Raw genomic sequence first — 21,802 nt, forward strand, 5'->3', positions numbered from 1 at the left:
TTGTGGCGAATCCATAACATTTTCCATGTAATGACTCAAAATGACCACGAGGTGGTGCTGTTACTGCTCAATGATTCAAAGCAGATTCAAACTGTTTGACGGTTGTTTCAGTAAAAACTGGGACTCGTACATATTCACAATAAATGTTTCAAGTCATTTTTTGTTTAATTAGTTTATCCACCCAATTTTTTATATAAAACTAATAAACACTATTAGTAATGTTGAATTGTTATGTTATGGTCTCACAATCATGAGGTAGACTGGAGGCTTGACACCCTCCACAAAAATGAAACCTCACAATGTTCTTTGCTGAAGAAGCTTTATCAGAGTGCTTTATCAAGGTTTCTTCATGGAAAGTTAAGTGAAGGGGAAAAAAGCGTTGTAGAAAATGACACTGCAAAACCACAAAATGTTATTTTTAGTCTAGTTTCTAATACAAATACCTGAAATAGGACAAAAGTAACTTACAAGTAACTTTTCAGCACAGTATAAGAGCTCGTTTATAGTAAGCAATTCCTTAATATTGATGAAAAACTACTAGTTTAGAGATTTGAGTGTCTCAATAAATACTTTCCTCATGTTATAAATGAAATAATCTGCCAATGGAACAAGTATTTTTTTTCCATCAAGATTAAGGAATTACAGACTCTAAACAAAAAGTTACTTATAAGTTAGTTTGTTTTATTTCTAGTGTACTAAGATATTTGCACTAGAAACAAAGGCAAAATTACTTCAGTCTTTTTGCAGTGGATGCACAAGTAGCAGGAATAACCATTGCTATTTGGTTTGAATGGGTAACGCAAAACCCTTTCAAAAGTTTGGGGTCTGTGATTTTGTCACCATACAAAGATGGATCCAGCACCTGGTGTAAAACTGTCACACTTCTAGTTAATCCACCAATAAACCGAAGGCGTTAGGAGCATCTTACACCAGATAAGGAGAAAAGGGACTGGACAAAATGCCTGTTAATCTGAAGTTCTGTTTTCAGATGAAAGTAAAGTTTGATCTGTCAAACTTTACGTTGAGAGAAAAAGTAAAGTTTTCTCTGAAACTTTACTTTTGTTTGAGAGAAAACAAAAGTAAAGTTTTTAGTCTTTAAGACTAAAGAGTCTTTAGTCTCTTTAGTCTTAATGAGTCCTAAAAGGCTCTTTAGGACTCTTTTGGACTTCCTCCAAAGTCCTAAAGAGTTTGGAGGAAGAGTGGAGAGGAACAGACTCTACCTGACCAAACTTCTAAAAGTATCAATACCTGGATCAATGACCATGGTATTTTGGTACTTGATAAACCAACAAATTGGTTTGACCTAACCCTCAAATAATTTATGGGGCATTATCATGAGGAGGATGAGTGACACCCAGTGATGCAGACATGCTAACGGTATTAAAGCAACCAAAACGTCCTTAAAACCTCCATTGTAGCACTACACTGATGCAGCAATACACTGATGTATGCAAAGGGAGCCATACAGAATCCTATCCTGAAAATAAATATTTAAATGTAATATTCTAACTTACTAGGAATTGATTTTTGGGGTTTCATCAGATGTAAGCCGTTATAAACAAAATTATGAGATTCAGATACTTAAAAAATATCTCTCTGTGTCCATTGGAATAGGTTTTTCAATTATATTTTAATTTACTTGGATACATGTTTTAAAATTCTTTTTAAAACAGTGTATCTGAATTCGTATATTTCCCTTTGGTATCAAAAAAATATTTTTGAATACACAAAATAATTCCCGATTAATCCTCCGAGCCACCAGGGGTCACTGCTCTAACTTTGAAAATCGTCCCGAAGCTTTATCGAAGAAGAAGAAACAGCCACGGCTAGTGAGCTAGCTTAGCTACTTTCATTATTTTACTGAAATATGGCAGCTGTACTCCCCATCAGACCGCCATGCGATAGCAACCCCGCCACTCCAGGAGCACAATCACTAAAGGTGACATTTTTGCTTCATTTAATTTCATAAATAAGTGAAATTTGAAATTCTGCGTTACCTCAATGTCAGCTAACGGCTAGCTCCTTATATCCCTATGGATGGTTGTGTTGGCGACATTAGTGTCCCTCCTTTGTTTTCAAATGATAATTTTATATTTCCTGCTCATATTTGATGGTCACAAAACAGTTACGTGTCAGTAAACTTATGCAAATAACAAACGGGACTTCAAATGTGTGTCTCATAAAGCTTAAACAGAGCACAACATACACAAAATTAATTTACTTTAATAAGCAAATTCTTTTAAGACTGTCATACAATACCTAAGTCAGTGCTTGACAGTCTTGCATTGACTAATGATGTTTTACATTTTCTCTTTCATTACTTTCTTCCACTGTGTATTCAAATGAAACAAAAACTGCATAACATGATCTAATTGTTGTTATTTTAAACAGTAAAGCAACAATTATTCCTACCACATGTAGATTATTACAATTATAACCATCTTTATTCACTAGTGTTTGGTTTCCACAGCATTATATTTCATTTTTGTCTCAGACAAAAAATGTTGTGAAACTGTCAAACTGTGGCTTGTCAATAAAAGGACCTTTAACTATTGAAATAGTGTGAATGTTTTCAGCAGTCCTGTAACTTTTCAAACTTTTGGTAACCTGTTCATTAAATGAATAAACATTTGAATGAAACAAAAGTTTATTTTGTCTGTTTATTATAGCCTGACTATGCCATTTCAAAATTCTTAAGCATTTGTGATCTGAATTCTTGGTGTCATTAATGGTTTGTATTTTTATTTTTGTCTGCAGGAAGATGTAATAGATGAGGTTTCCAACGACGGCAGTCAGCCTCCCAAAAGAAGGAGAATGGGTTCAGGAGACAGCTCCCGAAGCTGTGACACCTTCAGCCAAGAGCTCGGGTAAACTGCACAGAGGACACAATAAATAGCTATTGTCTTCGTCTGACTTGGCCTCACTTGTTTTTACCTGTTTCCTCTTGTTTCCCCTCCTAAATTCACAAACCCCCAACACATCCCTGTTCAGAGCGACATATTTTCCAGCTGAGAACCTGACAGAGTATAAGTGGCCACCTGATGACACAGGAGAGTATTACATGCTGCAGGAGCAGGTCAGCGAGTATCTGGGAGTGACATCATTCAAGAGGAAGTATCCTGGTAAGAATTAGAGTCTCATAAAGTTTGAATCTCATTCCTCACTTGTAAGTTAACTGGGTAATCTTATTTTTTTAAAGACTTAGTATAGATGAGAGCAGGAGTAAAATGTTAAAAGCTTCCAAAAATTATACAGCAGTAGCACAACTTCATCATATTTTTACTCAAGTAAAAGCAAAAAGTAGCCGGCCAAAAAATTACTCAAGTAAGAGTAAAAAAGTATTTAACAAAAAGTCTACTTAAGTATTGAGTTCAAAACATCAATCTAATATTTAAAAGTTACATTATCACGTAGACCAAATATAAAGTTATGTGGAAATGTGGAAACACCAAAAATGCAAATGATTAATATAAATAATCACAAAATAAGGCAACAGCAAATATTTTCCAGATCAGTTTCTGTCAATATAAAACTTATGAAACTTTAATAGAAACTGTAGATGAGTGTTTATGGCTGGTGAACTTTTGGTTAAAACAAACTGGTTCTTCCTTTGTTGACGTTACTCATAGTGGGTAGAGAATCCAGAAATGTTACTCTAGTAAGAATAGTGATAATTGTTAATAAAGTTATTCAAGTAAAAGTAGAATAGGCATAGTAATATTCCCTTAAGAATAAATTTTTTCCAAAAAGTTACTCAAGTAAATATAAATAGTTACTACTCAGCTCTGCCCAACATGTGGTTATATTACAGAGAGGTTAGCATGAACTCATGTTCTTCCTGGTGTTAAATTACACTTCTGTCATATTGTGAATAATTATTTCAAGCTGTTGTTCTGAATTAGTTTCCTTTTTCTCTTTTATCTCTGTGCAGATATGGAGAGGCGAGATTTGTCCCACAAAGAGAAGCTCTATCTTCGAGAACAAAATGTCATTACGGAGACACAGTGCACTCTGGGTAAAAATTATAACCCTTAAATAATTTACAAAAGTATTGACGCATTTCCTGACGCCAGTGTTTGTGATGCCTTCAGGCCTCACAGCTCTGCGAAGCGACGAAGTGATAGATCTGATGATCAAGGAGTATCCTTCCAAACATGCCGAGTATTCTGTCATACTGCAAGAAAGGGAGCGACAGAGAATAGCGAAAGAGTACTCTGTGAGCACAAACAGCAGAAATATCACGCCAGAAGTCTGCTTTGAGAAAGTGCTTCTTCATAATTGATTCTGTCTTGATGTGATTTATTTTATTATAGCAAATGCAGCAGCAGAACCCTCAGAAGGTCGAGGCCAGCAAGGTTCCTGAGTACATAAAGGAGGCTGCGAAAAAAGCCGCAGAGTTTAACAGCAACTTCAACAGGGAGCGTATGGAAGAGAGGAGAGCTTATTTTGACCTTCAGACCCACGTAAGTCCAGTTTTACAATACTGGCAGCATTTACTGCACATTCTGGAGACGTTTTCCAGATCTGGCTGAGCATGGAAATAGAAAATGGAATATGAAAAAAAAGTTAATTTCTATTTATTAATGCGATAAATCAAAGGTGTTCAAAGTGAGGCCTGATAGGGCTGGACAATAAATCAATAACAACATATATCTCAATAGACACGTGATCAGTATCAATAGATAATACATCTAATAGAATATTCAATGTATAGAATAATCGCTGAACTACAATCCAGAAACCCTTGGCATTCTGGGAGATGTAGGAAGAAGAAAGACTGTAGCCACTCAACCTCTCCTGGCCAGCTAAGCTAGGCTGGTGGAATCAACTGACTCACTCATTCTATGGTTACCTAGCAACAACATATTAAGTAACTTGTGCAGTCATAACTGTTTAAAAATAAAAAGCAACTGTGTGAATAAAACAGGAGATCACGCCATCAGTTCTGAAGTATTTCAGATATTTAAAACAAGAGAATTAATCAATAATTATCAATGTGAACTGATATAACACTAGTTAAGTTTTTTAGCCATATCATACCACATCTACTCATTGACTTATCATCTAAAGTAAATCTTAGTGCACCAAAATCTGCTCTTATTTATTTTTTATTTTTTTGCTGTATTAAAACTTGGCTAAACATAAAAAGTGATTTTAAATGAAGAGTAATGTACATCCTGTTTTTATTGCTGAGAATAGACAAAATATTTTTTCTGTTTTCTTCCATTATGCCCAAAATAATAGGCAAACTGGATTCCTTGCACTTAACCAGGAAAACATGGAAATACCAGTTGAAGTTTTGGATCTATGATCCCGTTCCTACAAAAAAAAAAAAACGAGCACTTTATTTGTTTGCTTAAAATAGCTCATGTTTAGATTATTGTTGAGTAGTTTAAGAAAAATCACAACAATATTTTTGGCGATTTTAGTTTTAAAACGTATATTTTTCTGGCCTGCGAGTACTATTGAAGTGACGACGTTTGTTTATCCTCATCCATCTCTGAGGCTCTAAGGTTGATATTTATGTCCTCTCAATTGCATGAATGTATTTAAGTATTCCAGTGTAGAAATTGGTGTCAAAGATTAAGATATCTGTAAGAACTAGTCGTGCACCAATTAAATCAGCCACAATTTCCTTAACTTTGGGGGATCAAAGAAATGGAAATTGGACAAATTTGGAATCGGCACGTCAGGCTTTTTAGTGATTGGCCAGAAAACTGCAGTCGGTGCACTTTAGTAAAAACCCTTAGTTGAGTGTTGAATGAACACATATAACTTTGTTTTAAGATCAGTTTCTGAATGTGTGTCTTTATGTTTCCAGGTTATCCAGGTACCACAGGGCAGATTCAAGGTACTTGCTCCAGAGTTAACCAAAACCGGGCCTTACCCTGTGGCTCTCATACCAGGACAGTTCCAAGATTACTACAAAAGGTACATTTAGCTCTAAAGAACAACATCCATGTTCTTTTTTACTTGTATATAGAGTAATTGCTTACCGTAAGGTGAACATGACACCCTAGCCATCCTAATATTTTCTTGTTTTATCATCTTTTTCCCTCCTGATGTATCATCGTTTTCTTCATGTCAGGTACTCGCCCAATGAGTTGCGCTATTTGCCGCTGAACACCGCTCTGTATGAGCCTCCACTGGATCCAGAGCTTCCTGCTCCAGATTCAGAGCCCGACTCGGACGATGCAGATGAGGCCAAGGACAACAAGAACAACAAGAATTCATCAGTAAGGCAATAGCTTGTTGATGGAGACGTAGAAATGTATGATCTCTGCCTGATGTGGCTAAAACAGGGTGTCTATTCTATTCTATTCTATTCTATTCTCACCAACTTATCTTTCTCAGTTTTTTTTTTTATGATGATGATGATGATGATGAATACTTTATTAATCCCTAAGGGGAAATTCAAAACCAGTTGAACCAGTTGTTTTTATTTATAACCCAGCAGTTTCTGCCCCTATACACTAAATAAAATATAATAAATAACCCTAAACAAATTCCAGATTTGTTTAGCTAACTGCTCCCAATGAGGCGTTAGCAGCAGTTACAAACAGCAACAGAAAAAAAGGGGGAGGAGCTGTCAGTTACCGGTTGCTATGGTAACCACCAACTGCCAAGAGCAGCCTAACAGAACTTAAAGCAACAATAAATGTCTGGAGAAACATACATGTGTGTGATTTTTCTATTGTACATTTCTGTTGCGATACTTAAATTAAATTCGTAATGTTCTTAAACCGTCTTATATTTGAGTTGCGCATCATCAAAAAAGCACGGATCGCTGATTTATCGGCACAGATTTCCTTAATTTTGTTAGAACGGTGATTGGTTGATACTTGCACGTGAAGCCAATCTTATCTACTTCAGCAAAGGTCTAAAAATCAACCGCTGCCTCTTCTGTGAGAGAGATTTGACTGATGGACAGGCCCACCAGATCATGTCTGCATGTTTGGAGTTAACAATAGTCCACCATTGTTACCAACTCAGTGACTTTCTTGCTATATTTAGTGACATTTCAGACAGAAAACATAGAAAAGGCCAGAAAACTGCAGTTGGTGCATCCCTCCGTAGCAGCAGCTCTGTGCTGTCTTTATGCCAAGTCCAATGTTTTCTTTCATAAAGGATAATTTTCTGGCTTATTTTCTTAAATTTGTTACCACCTCTGTTTCTCCGTAGGACAGCTCTTCAGGAAACACCTCTGACGTGGAGAGCCAGGAGGACGGAGGAGGACATCGTCAGAAGTCCAAAGCCAAAGACAGGACGTCAACGCCGGGAAAAGACCAGCGCCACTCTCACAAAGCCACTCCAGGGTACAAGGTAGAGGACAAATCCACCTGAAAACTCTTCTCCAACAACAGCAGCAGCACTTTCTGCCCCTTCTCCTCTTTCTACTGTCACCACCTCCTTACTCCATCCATTCCTGACCCCCTACCTAGCTCTCTTCAGCATCTACAGTTGGTCAGCCTGTCTCCCAGCTGGAATGTCCCGGTCCACCCCGCCTCACACACACAGTCACACACCAGGGGGTCCTGACCTTTGACTTTTTTTGGCTTTATGATTGACCCCCTCCAAACCCTGACCCCCTGCCCGCTTTTTTTTTTTTACCCAACTGTGAGCAATAAGAACATTTTAAAGGAACAGTTCACGTTTCTTTTTCACTGCACTTTTACTTTTTTCTTCAGTGAAGACAAATTTGAACTTTTTTTTTCTCCTGATTGCCCTTCATATACCTCTTATCTGTCCTCACTTGTCAAAAAAAAATTCTAAGACAAGTATGTGGATTTTTTGGCTGCTAATTTTCTCTTCTTGGAAAAGAAACTTTGTTAAAGATATAAAGAAAAAATAAGCCGCATACATTTTGTGGTGGTTTTATAAAGTATATCACTGTAGGTAATATTATTATCTGTCTCTGAAGTGTGCCATGCACACTAATCCTTACTGATTAAATGAAACCCCGACTACCTCGACCTGCAGGCTTATTATTATTCCATATTTGGTAAAATCACATTCAATAAATCAGTGATATGTTATTTTAAACCACAGTTTTAGAAATACTTCACTTATAAAATGCATTATGGCTTGAAAACAAGGTAAAAATCCCACTAACTGGTTACTGAATCAGAATGGAGTGAGCTTTTCCCAGCAGATAGACGTATTATTTACTGATTGGTTCCATGTTCGGTTATTTATTGATGCCAAGAAGCAGTGAGAATTTCTACTTAACAAAAGCAACAAAACCGACTTCAGAAAAGTGCAGATCCGTGTTTTTATGGCCACAAGTTGCATAGCCAACCTGGTCCTTGCATTACATAGAAGTCTGTTAATAATTTGTGTTTTCCAATAAAGTGAAAAAATACATTTACAATGTAATTACAAATACAATCTAGTGATCAGAAATGCACGTCAACATTAACAAATGTCTTCCCAAACACAAACTGTTACTGGAAACAAGATTTTTAACTTCAGTTATGGATATGTTGATGTGTTTTTGTAGGAAAACAAGCCAAATATAATAACCTGGGTAGACATCTGTCTCCCTGTGTTATGATCTTCTGCAGAAATTATATAGATCAGAGGAAAAATCATAAAACTAACCGAATATGAGTTTAAATCCTTTCTTTTTATTCATTTTTAGACCAAGCTTAGAACTTCAAAAACACAAAATCTTATTTCTGGTCTAGTTTCTAGTGCAAATATCTTAGTGCACTTGAAATAAGACAAAACTTACATAGAAGTGACTTTCAAGCAAAATATAAGAGCTTGTTTTAAGTCAGTAATTCCTTAATATTGATAAAATAGTTCTAGTTCCACTGGTGCCGTTACCTAGCAACCCCAGCCAAGCCTAGCCCGTCACCTAGCAACCCAGTTCTAGTTCCACTAGCAGATTATTTCACTTGTAACAAGACATTTTCTCCATTTTGTAATTGGCCAGTGGAACTAGTACTTTTTTTTTTTTCAAAATTAAGGAATTATTTACTTAAACTTTTATATCTTGCTGAAAAGTAACTTATAAGTTAGTTTTGTTTTATTTCAAGTATACCAAGATATTTGTACTAAAACCTAGACCAAAATGACTTGGTAAGATGTTGTGTTTTTACGGTGTAGCTAGTCCTGGTTTAGCCTTGGAAAATCTTCCACCTGATCCATTTTAACTCTGCCAAAGCTTTTAACCTTAGCAGTCCAAAAAGGCAAAACAACTCCAGAGCAGTTTTAATTTAAGTGATTCGTTAATATTTCCAGTCTGCAGTGTCCCAATCGATATGATGGCATAGAGGAGCTTCGTTTAATTGTGTTGAAAAACAGACGGCACAAACTCAGCCTGAATTATAAGTTACATGTTTCCCCAGGAGGTCAAATCATAAAGATTTTCACTTTACGCTGGATAACGCAATACAAAAAACAGCTATATGGAGTAAAAATATTATTTATTTTTCAAAGAAAGATATTTTAAGTCGTTTTAATTACTGCCTATTTCCATTGTTAATCTAATAAGCCATGAAAGTCGTTCTAGTCGGAGTTACGTTTAACTGCATTAGCAACATAGCACACTTTCTTTCTAGACTGTTAATGAGTGTGAGACAGCGGTTCGGTTTGGACGTTATTTGTCCTCTTGAAGTGTTTCAGACCGTTTTCACACTGTCGCTGAGCTGAGCTGCAGTTGCTGATTGACGGAGCCAAAAATGTGCTTCTCTTTTTCCAACACTCATAAATGCAACATCTTTGGTCGAGCTTAGGTAATGTGTTCCCTTGCAGGTCATTGTGTTTTATTTTTTTAGATTAAATTAAAGGAGAACATGTAAAACGTGTGCATAAATCAGCGCTCAGGTGAGTATAAAGGACATGAAAGCGTCCTTTTGACTTAAGCTCAGCTTTGTAGTGTGGGGATGGTCGTTTTCTGGCTGGTTGTTGCAGCGTTCAGTGCGTCAAAGTTTCTCAAAGTAAGGTCACTACAACACCATCCTTTTCCTCTTGAAGGGAGGTAGATGTTATTTCTATATTTTAAGACTATATAGTGTTTTAAGAAGTAAATATATTTAGATTTTTTGTAACTCTGGTAGCGTTGACAAACGTAAAAGCAGGTGGAGTTGGGTTATACCAGAAACATGTTCATGTTGGAGAGTTTAGTAGATTTAAATAATATTCTGACTCAAAATTGACTTTATTTTTCTTTCTGCTAGCAGTGTGCAGCAATACGTGGGGGAGAGGCTGCATACAACCAGAGAAAACTGGGCGGTTTTAAAGCCTTTGTTTACCTTGTTGCTGATTTCTCCCTGCTAATGATAGGAACTGGTTTAATAACTCTACAGCAGTTTTGTATAGATGTGAATTTAAATGTCTAAACTACATCATAACTTTTCAACCAGCTGTGACACCAGCAGTATATAAATGTTTCTATTTAACCAGTACAACTGTTCACTTGTTTGCCTCTGCAGCTGCATGTCAGAGCAACGTGGCTCTATCTAGAAAACGTGCAGTTTTTAAAAAAGAAAAAAATAAGCATTTAGCGTTTTGAGAAAGTTGGTATTATTTCTTACGTGTGCATGACATGCAATATTTCCTGTTCAAATCCAGTGAATTTAGAATAAAGGATATTTACACGAGCTGGATGCAGTTTCATGGATTGTTCCTTTTCCAGTTTCACTGCAAAAGATCTCCAGACAGTTTGGGTCAAACAGAGAATAGTCTGAGTGCTGCATGGGATTTATTTATTATTTTATTATTATTTATTTATTTATTTTTTTAATTATTCGTTTTGTGTCTTCACAAGCAGAGAAAATAGAAAATTGTACACTGTGCTGCCTGTCACCTTACATAAGTGATAAGGAAGAGAAAAAAAAGTAAACAAACATTTTAAAAAAATAAATAAAGAAAAACAAAATAAAAAAAAATAAAAGGAAGCCGCCGTACAATGTCACATTCACGTTAAATCATGTCTTCAATGGTCGGCAAACATTTACAGACATATTTAAAGCCTAACATCAACACAATCATATAATCAGAGAAAGAAGAAAGATGCATAGCAATACAAAAGGAGGATGTTTTATTCTATTCTATTTTATTCTATTCTATTCTATGTTCTTTAGTTAAGATCTGGTGAGATCTTCCACTTTACAGGATTCTGACCTCTCATCACAAGTCTTGTCAGCTCTTTAGGTAAATAGTTTAGCACAGGAGACGACATATCAAAGAAATGTTTCTCATTACCCTTAAGAACTGCACTAATCCTTTCATGAGGGAGGACCCTAAATACTTCTCTATACCATTGTGTGATAGTTGGTGGTTTATTCTTAATCCAGTTAATTAAAATGCATTTTATAGCCAAAAGCAATAATTTGTCACAAAGTTTGAAATGCGATTGTGTCAGGATTTATTTTAATAATCATTCATAAATACTTAATGAACTACCGCCCACTACACTGAACCCCATTGAAAACCTCCTGCTTATTCCTCCAAATATTGATTTCTGAACCTGAGTTAAAACATTATTATTGTTGTTTCTAAATGAATATCAACTTGTTTTCTTTGCATTATTTGAGGTTTGAAAGCTTTGCATCTTTTTAGTTATTTTGACCATTTCTCATTTTCTACAAATAAAATTGTTTTTGTAGACATGTCAGTAATTTATAGAATAAAAGAACAATGTACATTTTACTCAAACATATACATGTAAAAACTGAAATCAGAGAAACTGAGCATTTTAAGTGATCTCAATTTTTGCCAGAGCTGTGTAAAAAAGTTTTTTATTATCTGTAGACTAATCCATGTAGACTAACTTAATAAACGTAATCACTTGAAATGAGAATAAGCAGAATTTTATTTATTTAATGTTTATTTATTTAATTTGGCATTATTTTTGAATTTGAAAGATATTTAGCTTTTCTGTCTAATTCAAATTCATTTTTATTGATTCAAATTTTTGGTTTTTATCTTTACCAAATCTTACACTTTTTCCAGTTTAAAAAAAAAAAAAGTAAATCTACTCAGTTTATATTTTTCCGATTATTGCCACATAATGTGTTGGTACAAATTATGCCTTGCAAACCGTGAATCTTTCCACATTTTATTACATTAAAACAAAAAAGAAATCACGTTATACAGAATTTATGTGATAGATCAACACAAATTAATGCATAATTGTGAAGATATATTAACTAATGATCTATGTTGTTGTCCTTTTCACTGTTATTCATTAATATTATATAAATTACCAATAAAATGCTTTAAGGTTTATCGCGACGTGACAAAAGGTGGAAAAGTTCACAGCGTTTTTCTTTTCCGAAGCAGTTTCTAGTTCATGTTGTTTCACAATCCTCCATATTTGGAGTTTATTGTAACTTTTTAAATAGTGTTTTAACAACAAAGTGGTTTTAAATGATCTGTAACTAAAACTGTGAAGCAGGTTTCTGAGGTGAAGAACAAAACGCATCTCAACGTTTCTGTTTCTGGTCAGTTTGAGTTTCTCCCTGGATAGTTTTGTTCAATTTACTGCTTTTTTCTTGAGTGTTTTAAATGTTCCAACATTTCAAGAATATTTCATGCAGGAGATTTAGCTAAAAGCTTTTTGAAAGTTGTCATTTTGGTACTGAAGTACTTTTGTTTTACAGCAAACTGTGCTTTCCCGTTTAGGTGCAAATCTTTTAGAAGTCTCACCCAGTTTTGCCAAGTTAACAACAAACTGCTTATTATTCATTTTAAATCAGTTTGAATAAGTTCCTAGTTTGTGTTTTGTGAGAATAGAAGCCTTTAATTTGCTACGGTAATTTAATTTTTTGGGTTAAATTACTTTGGTGCATCAACATATTGTTAAAAAATGTAAATATAAAGAAAAAGTTCACTTTGTTTCTTATTTCAGTGGAGGAAGGCACTTTGCTGTTTTGGTTTTTGTGTGTTTATAACAATGTTTATAGTAGATTATATTGATTTGATTTCTGAAAAAAGGTGGAAAGCTTCTTGTTACCTGTGAGATTATTGATGAAGAAGTTTTCTGGTTTTTTGTGTTCTTTAAAAACTAGGCTGCAAGTTTTACCAGAACTTTTTCTTTTAGCATTTATGACAACGATAATTTGTCACATCTGTAATTATCACTGAGCATTTCTATATTATAACAAAAAGGAGATACTGATGTGGTCAGAGAGGAGTTTTTGTGTTGACATGGATATTTTATTGAAATAACTGATTCCTAAAATGAAATTTCAAACTGACTTTTAATGCAGCAGGTAATTATATTTTATAGTAAAAAAAAGTATATTTTTTTCCCTCTTCTGCTTTATATCCATGACTACAAAATTCAAATGTTTGATTGGTTTTATAGCGTTATTCTGCCCTTGCAGCCTAAAGTCATTCCAAATGCTATTTGTGGCATTTGCCAGAAGGGTAAAGAGGCCAACAGGAGAGGCAGGCCGGAGGCTCTCATTCACTGCTCCCAGTGTGACAACAGCGGTGAGTCTGCAAGCTGCCATTTAACGCCACTTTTCCTGCTCTTTGTGTTTTTACTCTGTTCTGCTTTGACTCTGAAATTATTAGTTTTATGTGTTTATTTACAGCAGTCCATGTGTTTTTGCTCTAAAATCTAATTTGTTTCAATTCTTTTTCTATTTTTAGTTCAAATCCTCACCTGATATGAGGCTATTGTAGACATTTGTTAGACATTTTTTAGAATTAGACATTTTTGCTCAGCAGGAATCGTAACTAAAGAGTTGAAGGATATTTTGGTATTACAGCTGCAGTAAAACTCCAAATGAATATGCTCATTTAAAGGTGACCTATTATACAAATTCATATTTTGTACCTTTTTATATTTCCATTTGTATCTAAACTGCTTCTAAAACCAGATCAAGTGCTTCATAAAATTTTTTTTAATTTTAAAAATTAAGCGTTTTTTGGTGCAAGTTAATCTCTTTGGTGTTTGGAAAATGAGATGTTTAAAAAAAACCGCCAAAGTCACAAACAACGGACACTGCGTCGTTACCTAGCAACCCCAGCCTAGCTCGGCTGTCACCTAGCAACCCACGCTGAGCTCCAGCATGTTTGGTCAGCTGGTTTTACTGATGTACAATGGCTGCTGGAAAAGACAAGTGTTTTGTTGTTGACTTACCATCCAGAAACCATTTGCTGCATGCTTGTTGGTTGTGCAGGAGACTCCACTTCTGCTTTTCAAAGATGTACAGTTGTATAACAGTTTGCGGCCATTTTAAACAAGTTAAAACAACATTTAATTTCCCTTGGGGCTCAATAGCATCTTTGAATTAGAATTGAATTTTAATTTTAATGTGTGAATGTAAACGTTGAGGATTAAAGGTCGTGGCCAGCAGGAGCTGATTTGGCGTTAAAGTGACATGAAGCCATAAAGCATCTCAATCTGGAAGGAGGATAATGAGACTAAAATCTCGTTACCTAAGAATGATTTTTGTGCAATAGATATATGGGCCATAGACCTGTCCTAACCCTTTCCAGGAACCATAATAGGTCACCTTTAAAACAGCAGAGCTGCACCTTTAACTAGATGTACAAGAGTCTGTTCACACACGTCTTTTTTTCTGTTCTGTTTGTGTCCTCCACCGTTCTGCCCTGCATACTCGTCTGTGTGTCTGTGAACCTCAGGCCATCCGTCCTGCTTGGACATGAGCGAGGAGCTGGTGAGCGTGATCCAGACGTACCGCTGGCAGTGCATGGAGTGTAAGACGTGCACCGTGTGCCGCCAGCCGCACCATGAGGACGAGATGATGTTCTGTGACAAGTGTGACCGCGGCTACCACACCTTCTGCGTGGGCATGGATGAAATACCTACAGGTGAGGAGAAACGGCTTTGTGTGGGGGGGTTTCAGTCATGTTTTGTTTTTCTTCATCAGTTTAATTTGATTATCTTTGATATTTGTTGTGCGAAATAAAATGGCTGCGTCAGATTAAATATAAATGTTTTACATAACCAGTACAACTGTTCACTGGTTTGCCTCTGCAGCTGCATGTTAGAGCAATGTGGCTCTACCTAGAAAAATGAGAGTTCAAAAAAAAGCATTTAGCGTTTTGAGAAAGTAGATTTTATTTCTTACATGCCATGCAATAGTAGTTCCTGTTCAAATCCAGTGAATTTAGAATAAAGGATTTTTAGACGAGCTGAATTTCTACTTTTCCAGTTTCACTGCAAAGATTTCCAGATAGTTTGGGTTAGACAGAGAATAGTCTGTGTGCTAATTGGGATTTATTTTCATAATTATGAAGAATTGACTCATAAAAAGATGTTTTTGTCATCACTAATAAACCTCAACACTTGAAATGAGAGTAAGCAGGAAAATGTTTATTGAAAGATATTTAGATTTTCTTTCAGACTTTTGGTAGCTGTGTGACCTGAATGCAGAATCGTTGCCAGTCTTTAAAAAAACAATTTAATTCAGAAATGGCAGAGGTTGATTATTTTAATCCATATAGTGTAATAAATTTAACGTTTATTTTTTTAAAAAACATCTTGTTCAAGGTTTCTCTCAGAAAACTTGCTAAGCCTGGTGGTTAGGCGCTCGGCAGTCATTCATCCAGCAGCCCGTCTTGTTTTTTAGTTAAAAAACATTTAAATTTGACAGGAAATTTGAAAATATCACTTGATAATTATGTGTTATTAAAAGATTAACACCTGAACACCAACTATAAAATCTTAAAAAATGCAAACATTTTAAAAAGACTTAAATAAGTAGTGCTTAGCCTGGTGGGGGCACAACTAAAGCCTGGTGGCCCGCCAGGCTTATAAAACACTGGGGGAAACCCTGCTGTTGATCAGATTGAGAGGGGGTCTCTTCGAATCACCCAACAGTTTCTGGGTTCAGTTCAAAATATTCATCTTCTGATAAAACTATTTTTTGTTGATTTGGATGCACATAAATATGATTTTCTCTCCAACATTTATCTACATTTTGAATGTTTCATAATTTCCTCCACTTTCTCTCAGACTTTAGGTTCAGCTAAATTGAACAAAGAGGTTTTATGTTTGCGTTTTTCCATAAAGTTTAAACAACCTGGTGACTCGTCTCAAAGTTTTTTGATGATCCCTTAGGAATTTTATCGAATACGAATTTTTTAATGTTTTCTATCATTCTCTTTAACCATTTTATGCTTGTTTGTTGTCTTTATTTGTGCTCAACAATTCATCCTGTCTTCTCAGGTCTTTGGGTGTGTGAGGTTTGTGACAAAGACTTCGCAACACCCAAGAAGAAAGGAGTAAAAACACCGAAGAAGTCTAAATCGGCTCAGAAATGACCAACGTAAAAATTTAGCTAATTTGTCCACAAATCCTCTGTCAACATTTCTGGAAAATGTTAATTGTTTTTTCTATTTCTTAAATAAAGCTTTGTTTGGACATTGTGTTCTTTAAAATGCTGTATTTAATTAAGAAAAGCAAAATAAAAAATTAAATGAACGCTTAACGTGCTGTTGCTTGGTAATGAAGAGCTAAGTTTATTTTTTACAAAACTTTGAATTAATTTCTATGACTGGAAAATGTTATGGTTCCCAGTGAACTATGCTTTTTCTCTCCATATATTTCTGTTGTTATATAAATCTGGTGCTGAAACTCATTTAAACTCATTCAATGCAGGGTTTTAAAGGACTTACTGACGTCATTCACATTTTAAAAATTAATTTGAGTGTTTTACGTCTTATTATCTGTGGTTTGTGTTTTTAATGACTCCTTGACTGAGAAAGCAGTCTGGGTCAATATTTTTTAAACAAGTGGCGCTATTCTTCCTGTGTGTTTACGGACACTGGAGTTTTAAGTTTTATTTTAACTATATTTCAGATTTAAGTTTCTCCAACATTCACTGTTCTCAGAATCGTAAGATGCAATTGTAACCACTTGTAATTACACTAAAGGTAATTATTCTAACATTTGTTTACATTGACTTGATGATTTTGAAATCAGCCTAAATGTAGTGTTTTGAAGTTTTTATTATTATTTTATGTTTGCATTATATTGTCCTCTAAACTGGTTGTTAAATAGTTATTTGTTGCCTCTAATGTCACAGTAAATAAATTGTTTGTTGTTTTTTTTACAATAAAATCCACTTTAAAGGGCTAATTGTTCCCTTTTCATATGTATCATGTTGGAAACCTTATCATCTCTTTCTGCTAATTCTACTGCTTTGATACTAATATGTTTTTGTAAATAATTATTCAAATCTCACATTTTTGTGTCTTTTTCCTATATAAGATGGCTGACGAGGTTCTTTGTGTTAAATGTTGAGGATTTGAAAGGAATTTAACGTAACAAAATGAAAGCTAAGTTAGCAGTCAAAATGTTATATTAGTAAATGGTAACTTTTTATGTTTAGAAAATAAACATTGATGTTCAATAATAAGGTAAAAGTGGCCAACAACTGAAAAATAATTACACGTTGAGAGGTTGGGATTTAAATACATAAAACCTATTTTATTTTTTGCTTACTTGTCCCATAATCTTGTTTTGAATTTATAAGAAGTTAATCTGACGTATACACTTATATTCTACATATTTGTTTGAACTGATCTGCACAATGTTTAAGTTTGATCACCGGGTGAGTTATGCAATAATAGGAAAAATATAAACGTTTCTACATCGTTTATGTTGCCAGGTGCTGTTACTTTTGTGTGAGCATTACAGAAAAAAACAATGTGGCCATAAATTTTTTTTTTATAATCTAGTGTTCAGTTGGTCTTTTAATTTTCTAAAATCCACAGATGTTGGGCTAAAATTGAAAATATTTGAAAATCCTACCCACTGTCATGATGTCGAGTTTTTGAGATGGAGTCATTTTTTACATCAACGTTAAAGCTATAGTGTTTATGTTGGTGATTTGCACAAAATCTAAGATGCAATTAATTGCAAAATTAGTTGAAGTTTTTGAAATTCACAAATATCTGCTCTGATTTTGCTCATTAATAAAATGAGTAGTGCTAATGTTACACCGTTATTTTCATTGAATAAGAAGAGCAGAAGAGTCCCTTAAAAACAATGGTGATTACCTCCCAAAAATCAAGTGCTATCATCATTTTACATTAAATAGTAGTAGAAAGGGCTTGCCCACTCTGCTATGTATGTATACTCATATTATGGAAGAACTAGCACTGATGGTTTGTATGAGTTTTAGATATTTCTCAATAAAACTTTTTTGAAACTTATAACGGGTTCATTATTGGGCTTAGCTATACCAGAAAACTTCTGACAATCAGATCTGGTAGCGCTAATGACGTAATTGTGAAAAACAAATGTCCGTAATCCAGAAGTAGCTGAATTGCATGTCGTACCTCAATCACCCTGTAGGGGCGCTGGTCAGCTGTGAGCCTCACCAGACGGGCGGTTGGTGAGTGCAGAGGAAGAGACTGCCATACTGCAGTGATACAGCGAGTTTAGCCGAGGGAAGCTGAGTTTTCCCCCTTGCTTTGTTTCCGAGATGCTTTCAGCTCAAGGTTTTGGAGGCCCTGGCAAGATGAAGGAGTATCATTATGCCGGCGCTGTAGAGAACAGATTTTCACCTTACGCTTTCAACGGAGGGTCAGTGGGAATCTTCTGTTAATGTCAGATTAGCCTTGAAGCTAGCTCATACTACTTATGCTATCCGGTTAATTTTAGCAAACCAGTTCTATAGCTAATAAATCAGGTTTTAGTATAAACTTTACATTTGTGATGTTACACGATGTAGTAATGTATTTATTTAATTCATGATGTTAAGTCATAAAAAGGAAGAAAGGAGTAAACGCAACACTTTCAGTTTCGAATCTGCTCTGTTAGCATCCTTTAGCTAGGCTATAGTAGTTTGTGTTCACTCTTGATGTTTTAGGGATTTTGGAGCTAACCAGTTTCTCCTCTTCTTCTCAGAACCGTACTAGCTGTTGCTGGAGAAGATTTTGCCGTCGTAGCATCAGACACCAGGCTTAGTGAAGGCTACTCCATCCACAGCCGCGACTCCCCGAAGTGCTACAAGCTGTAAGTCATTCCTCTGATCACGGATGTTATGAAGACTGACCGCAATAAAAAGCTTCACGTCTCGGCTGATATGTTGTCTTTATGTCCCGAGACTCATTAGAAGATGGCATTTAATATTCCCAGCAAGAATAAAGATGGACTTAAATCCAACCAAATGCTTTTTCTCCCGCTGCAGCACTGTCCTTTTAACCATAATGGGTGAAAATGACTTGAAAGTTTAACATAATATTTTATGACTTAAAAGTTTAACATAATATTTTGTGGTATTTATTGAAATAAAAGTAAAAGTTATAACAACAAGCTTTTAAAACCCATCACATTATCTTTTTGGTGCTAAATGGACATGTATATAGCTAAATGTATATTTCATGTTTTTTATATTAAAGATGTTAATATTTAAATGACTAATTCCAGTCTTTGTGTTTTCACACGCTTACAGGACAGACACAACTGTCATTGGCTGCAGTGGTTTCCATGGCGACTGTCTGACGCTGACAAAAATCATTGACGCCAGGCTAAAGGTGAGCTGTTTTTGGTTTCACTGTGGTTTTAAATTACCCTGCTTTATAAACAACTTGTCGCATTTGCTTGAATTCACCAAATTCACAAAATGCTGTCTGAGACGGTGGAGGAGGAGGAAAAAAAAAATCAGACACCTGTTTTGTTTTAGGCACCAAAGTAATACACATAAAATAAACTGGAAATATTGGATATTTTTCTTTAAAACATTTTTAGTGTAAGTCATTAGTTTTTCATTTTTGCGTGTTTATGTGTCCTTTGCAACTTTGTGCAAGTAGAAATTACAATCAATTTTGGATGAAGAAGGAATATAAATCATAATGCCACACTGATTTAAACATTACATTCAGTTATAAAATAATATTTCTCTTCTTCTCAGATGTACAAACACTCAAACAACAAAACTATGACCAGCGGAGCCATTGCAGCCATGTTGTCCACCATCTTGTACAGTCGGAGGTTCTTCCCTTACTACGTCTACAACATCATTGGGGGTCTGGATGAAGAAGGTGGGCTCTTATGTTCTAGCGTACAAACCGTTCAGCTATTCTGCTGTTAGAAATACATATTACAGTAAACATAGCTGGCTTCATTGTTGTATTTTATACACTTCAGAGCAAGAATTGTTTGAAATGGGTCAAACATCACATCTTACTGCCATATCTTTAAGCAAATAAAGCTCTGGCTAAGATGATTCATCAAATTAATCGTTAAGAATTTTTTATTAAAATGATTTTCAATTAACATAGACTTAATAAAAGCCCATTTGCTGATATACCACACACTGATGGCAGTAATTAAGCTGAAGAAAAAAATAATATGTTAAATGTTAATGTGTTTTTCTTTAACCTTCTGATCCATTCTTAGCTACAAATGATCAAGCGTACACTAGAGGAATGCTGCATTATTTCATTTTAGGCAATAACATGTTTATTTTCTTGTGGAAGCCTTCATTAATTTGCATATTTTGATTCCTTTGTAATATCGTATAAAAAGTGATTAACTAAAATTTTTTCTATCCAATTAGTTAATGAATTAATAGATTACTAAAACAATTGCAGCCCTGTTATTATTTTGTAGTTATAAAAGTTTTTCCTTCATAATTTGTAGAATTTGGTCAGAAATTATTTCGACGGTATTTCACGCCGTCCCTTTAACAGTTATCCTTCATCAAATAGCGTCATTAAATACGACAATAATTTTCAAACTCTTCCAAAAACAACTCAGACTTTTTCTCAAGTGGATCAGTATCAGTAGAAATATTTTGTGTCTCCAGCAGTAATCAGGGTATTTATTATTACGTACATTATTTTGTTTTAATAACGCTTAAAGCTTGTCTTATGGTCTTATTTTTTTTTTCTGTGTACAACCTGGAATATGTGCAACGTAGGCAAAGGAGCGGTTTACAGCTTCGACCCGGTCGGCTCCTACCAGAGAGACACCTACAAGGCCGGAGGGTCCGCCAGCGCCATGCTGCAGCCGTTGCTAGACAACCAGGTTGATAAAAACACACAGACCATTTTATTCATCCTCATTATGAACACAGTCTGACTCTTTCCAAAATGCTGCTTCACAGATCGGGTTTAAGAACATGGAGGGTGTGCAGCACCTTCCCTTGACTCAGGAGAAAGCGGTGCAGCTGGTCAAAGACGTCTTCATCTCGGCCGCAGAGAGAGACGTCTACACCGGAGACGCCCTTCGCGTCTGCGTCATCACGAAGGACGGCATCAACGAGCAGACGATACCGCTGAGGAAGGACTAGAGAGGACACAGTGTTTCTGTCTGCCTTCAGTTTCCTCTCCGTCTTCAGCATTTTACATAAATTGATCCGCAGGTTGATAAAGTTGCCATGTAGGTTTGGCTCCAAACTGAAGGGAGGATTTCTGTCAATTCTTTGGTCCCAAATATTCTGCTTATTTAGTCGCCGGCCTTCTTTTGGATCAGCATTCCTGTTTTTCCCACCTGGCCTAAACTCTTCCTCCGGATGATTTCTTATGTTTTGGAAGGAAACATGCTCAGCTGTTCTTTTTACATTCTTAATAAATATAAACAGTTCAGGAACTCTCCTTGTCTGCTGCTTATTTTTGCACTCAAGATTCACTTCTGAATCTCTAAGAAATGACCAGAAACAGACAAGATGGAGATAAATATCGGTTGTTAATATCGGCCCAGTTTTATTTACATAACAGATGCCGCTTTGACTAAGATGACTAAGATGACTAAGATCGACCGATACCATAAAATTATATATCATATAATTTTATAGTTTTAAATTTATATAATTTTCTTCATCAATAAAGTTACGGACAAGCCTGACTTACTATTGAGGTA

General features: G+C 35.3%; 2 protein-coding genes across 2 annotated transcripts; both read left to right on the forward strand.

Moving 5' to 3' along the window:
* The first annotated feature begins 1,778 nt into the window (after nucleotides 1–1,778).
* phf10 (PHD finger protein 10) lies at nucleotides 1,779–17,068 on the forward strand. The gene is made up of 12 exons (XM_028015523.1): nucleotides 1,779–1,939; nucleotides 2,758–2,867; nucleotides 2,992–3,122; nucleotides 3,932–4,015; nucleotides 4,092–4,216; nucleotides 4,314–4,463; nucleotides 5,822–5,931; nucleotides 6,089–6,236; nucleotides 7,183–7,323; nucleotides 13,338–13,446; nucleotides 14,608–14,796; nucleotides 16,157–17,068. The coding sequence occupies exons 1-12, from the start codon at nucleotides 1,868–1,870 to the stop codon at nucleotides 16,249–16,251; spliced, it is 1,464 nt and encodes a 487-aa protein (XP_027871324.1). The 5' UTR covers nucleotides 1,779–1,867; the 3' UTR covers nucleotides 16,252–17,068.
* A 1,244-nt stretch (nucleotides 17,069–18,312) lies between these two features.
* Nucleotides 18,313–21,533, forward strand: psmb1 (proteasome 20S subunit beta 1). Its single transcript, XM_028015585.1, has 6 exons — nucleotides 18,313–18,520; nucleotides 18,845–18,952; nucleotides 19,392–19,473; nucleotides 19,851–19,980; nucleotides 20,862–20,968; nucleotides 21,048–21,533. The coding sequence occupies exons 1-6, from the start codon at nucleotides 18,420–18,422 to the stop codon at nucleotides 21,231–21,233; spliced, it is 714 nt and encodes a 237-aa protein (XP_027871386.1). The 5' UTR covers nucleotides 18,313–18,419; the 3' UTR covers nucleotides 21,234–21,533.
* Nucleotides 21,534–21,802: the final 269 nt, after the last annotated feature.

The sequence above is a fragment of the Xiphophorus couchianus genome, chromosome 4 (assembly GCF_001444195.1).
Source record: "Xiphophorus couchianus chromosome 4, X_couchianus-1.0, whole genome shotgun sequence".
NCBI classification, from domain to species: Eukaryota; Metazoa; Chordata; class Actinopteri; order Cyprinodontiformes; family Poeciliidae; genus Xiphophorus; species Xiphophorus couchianus.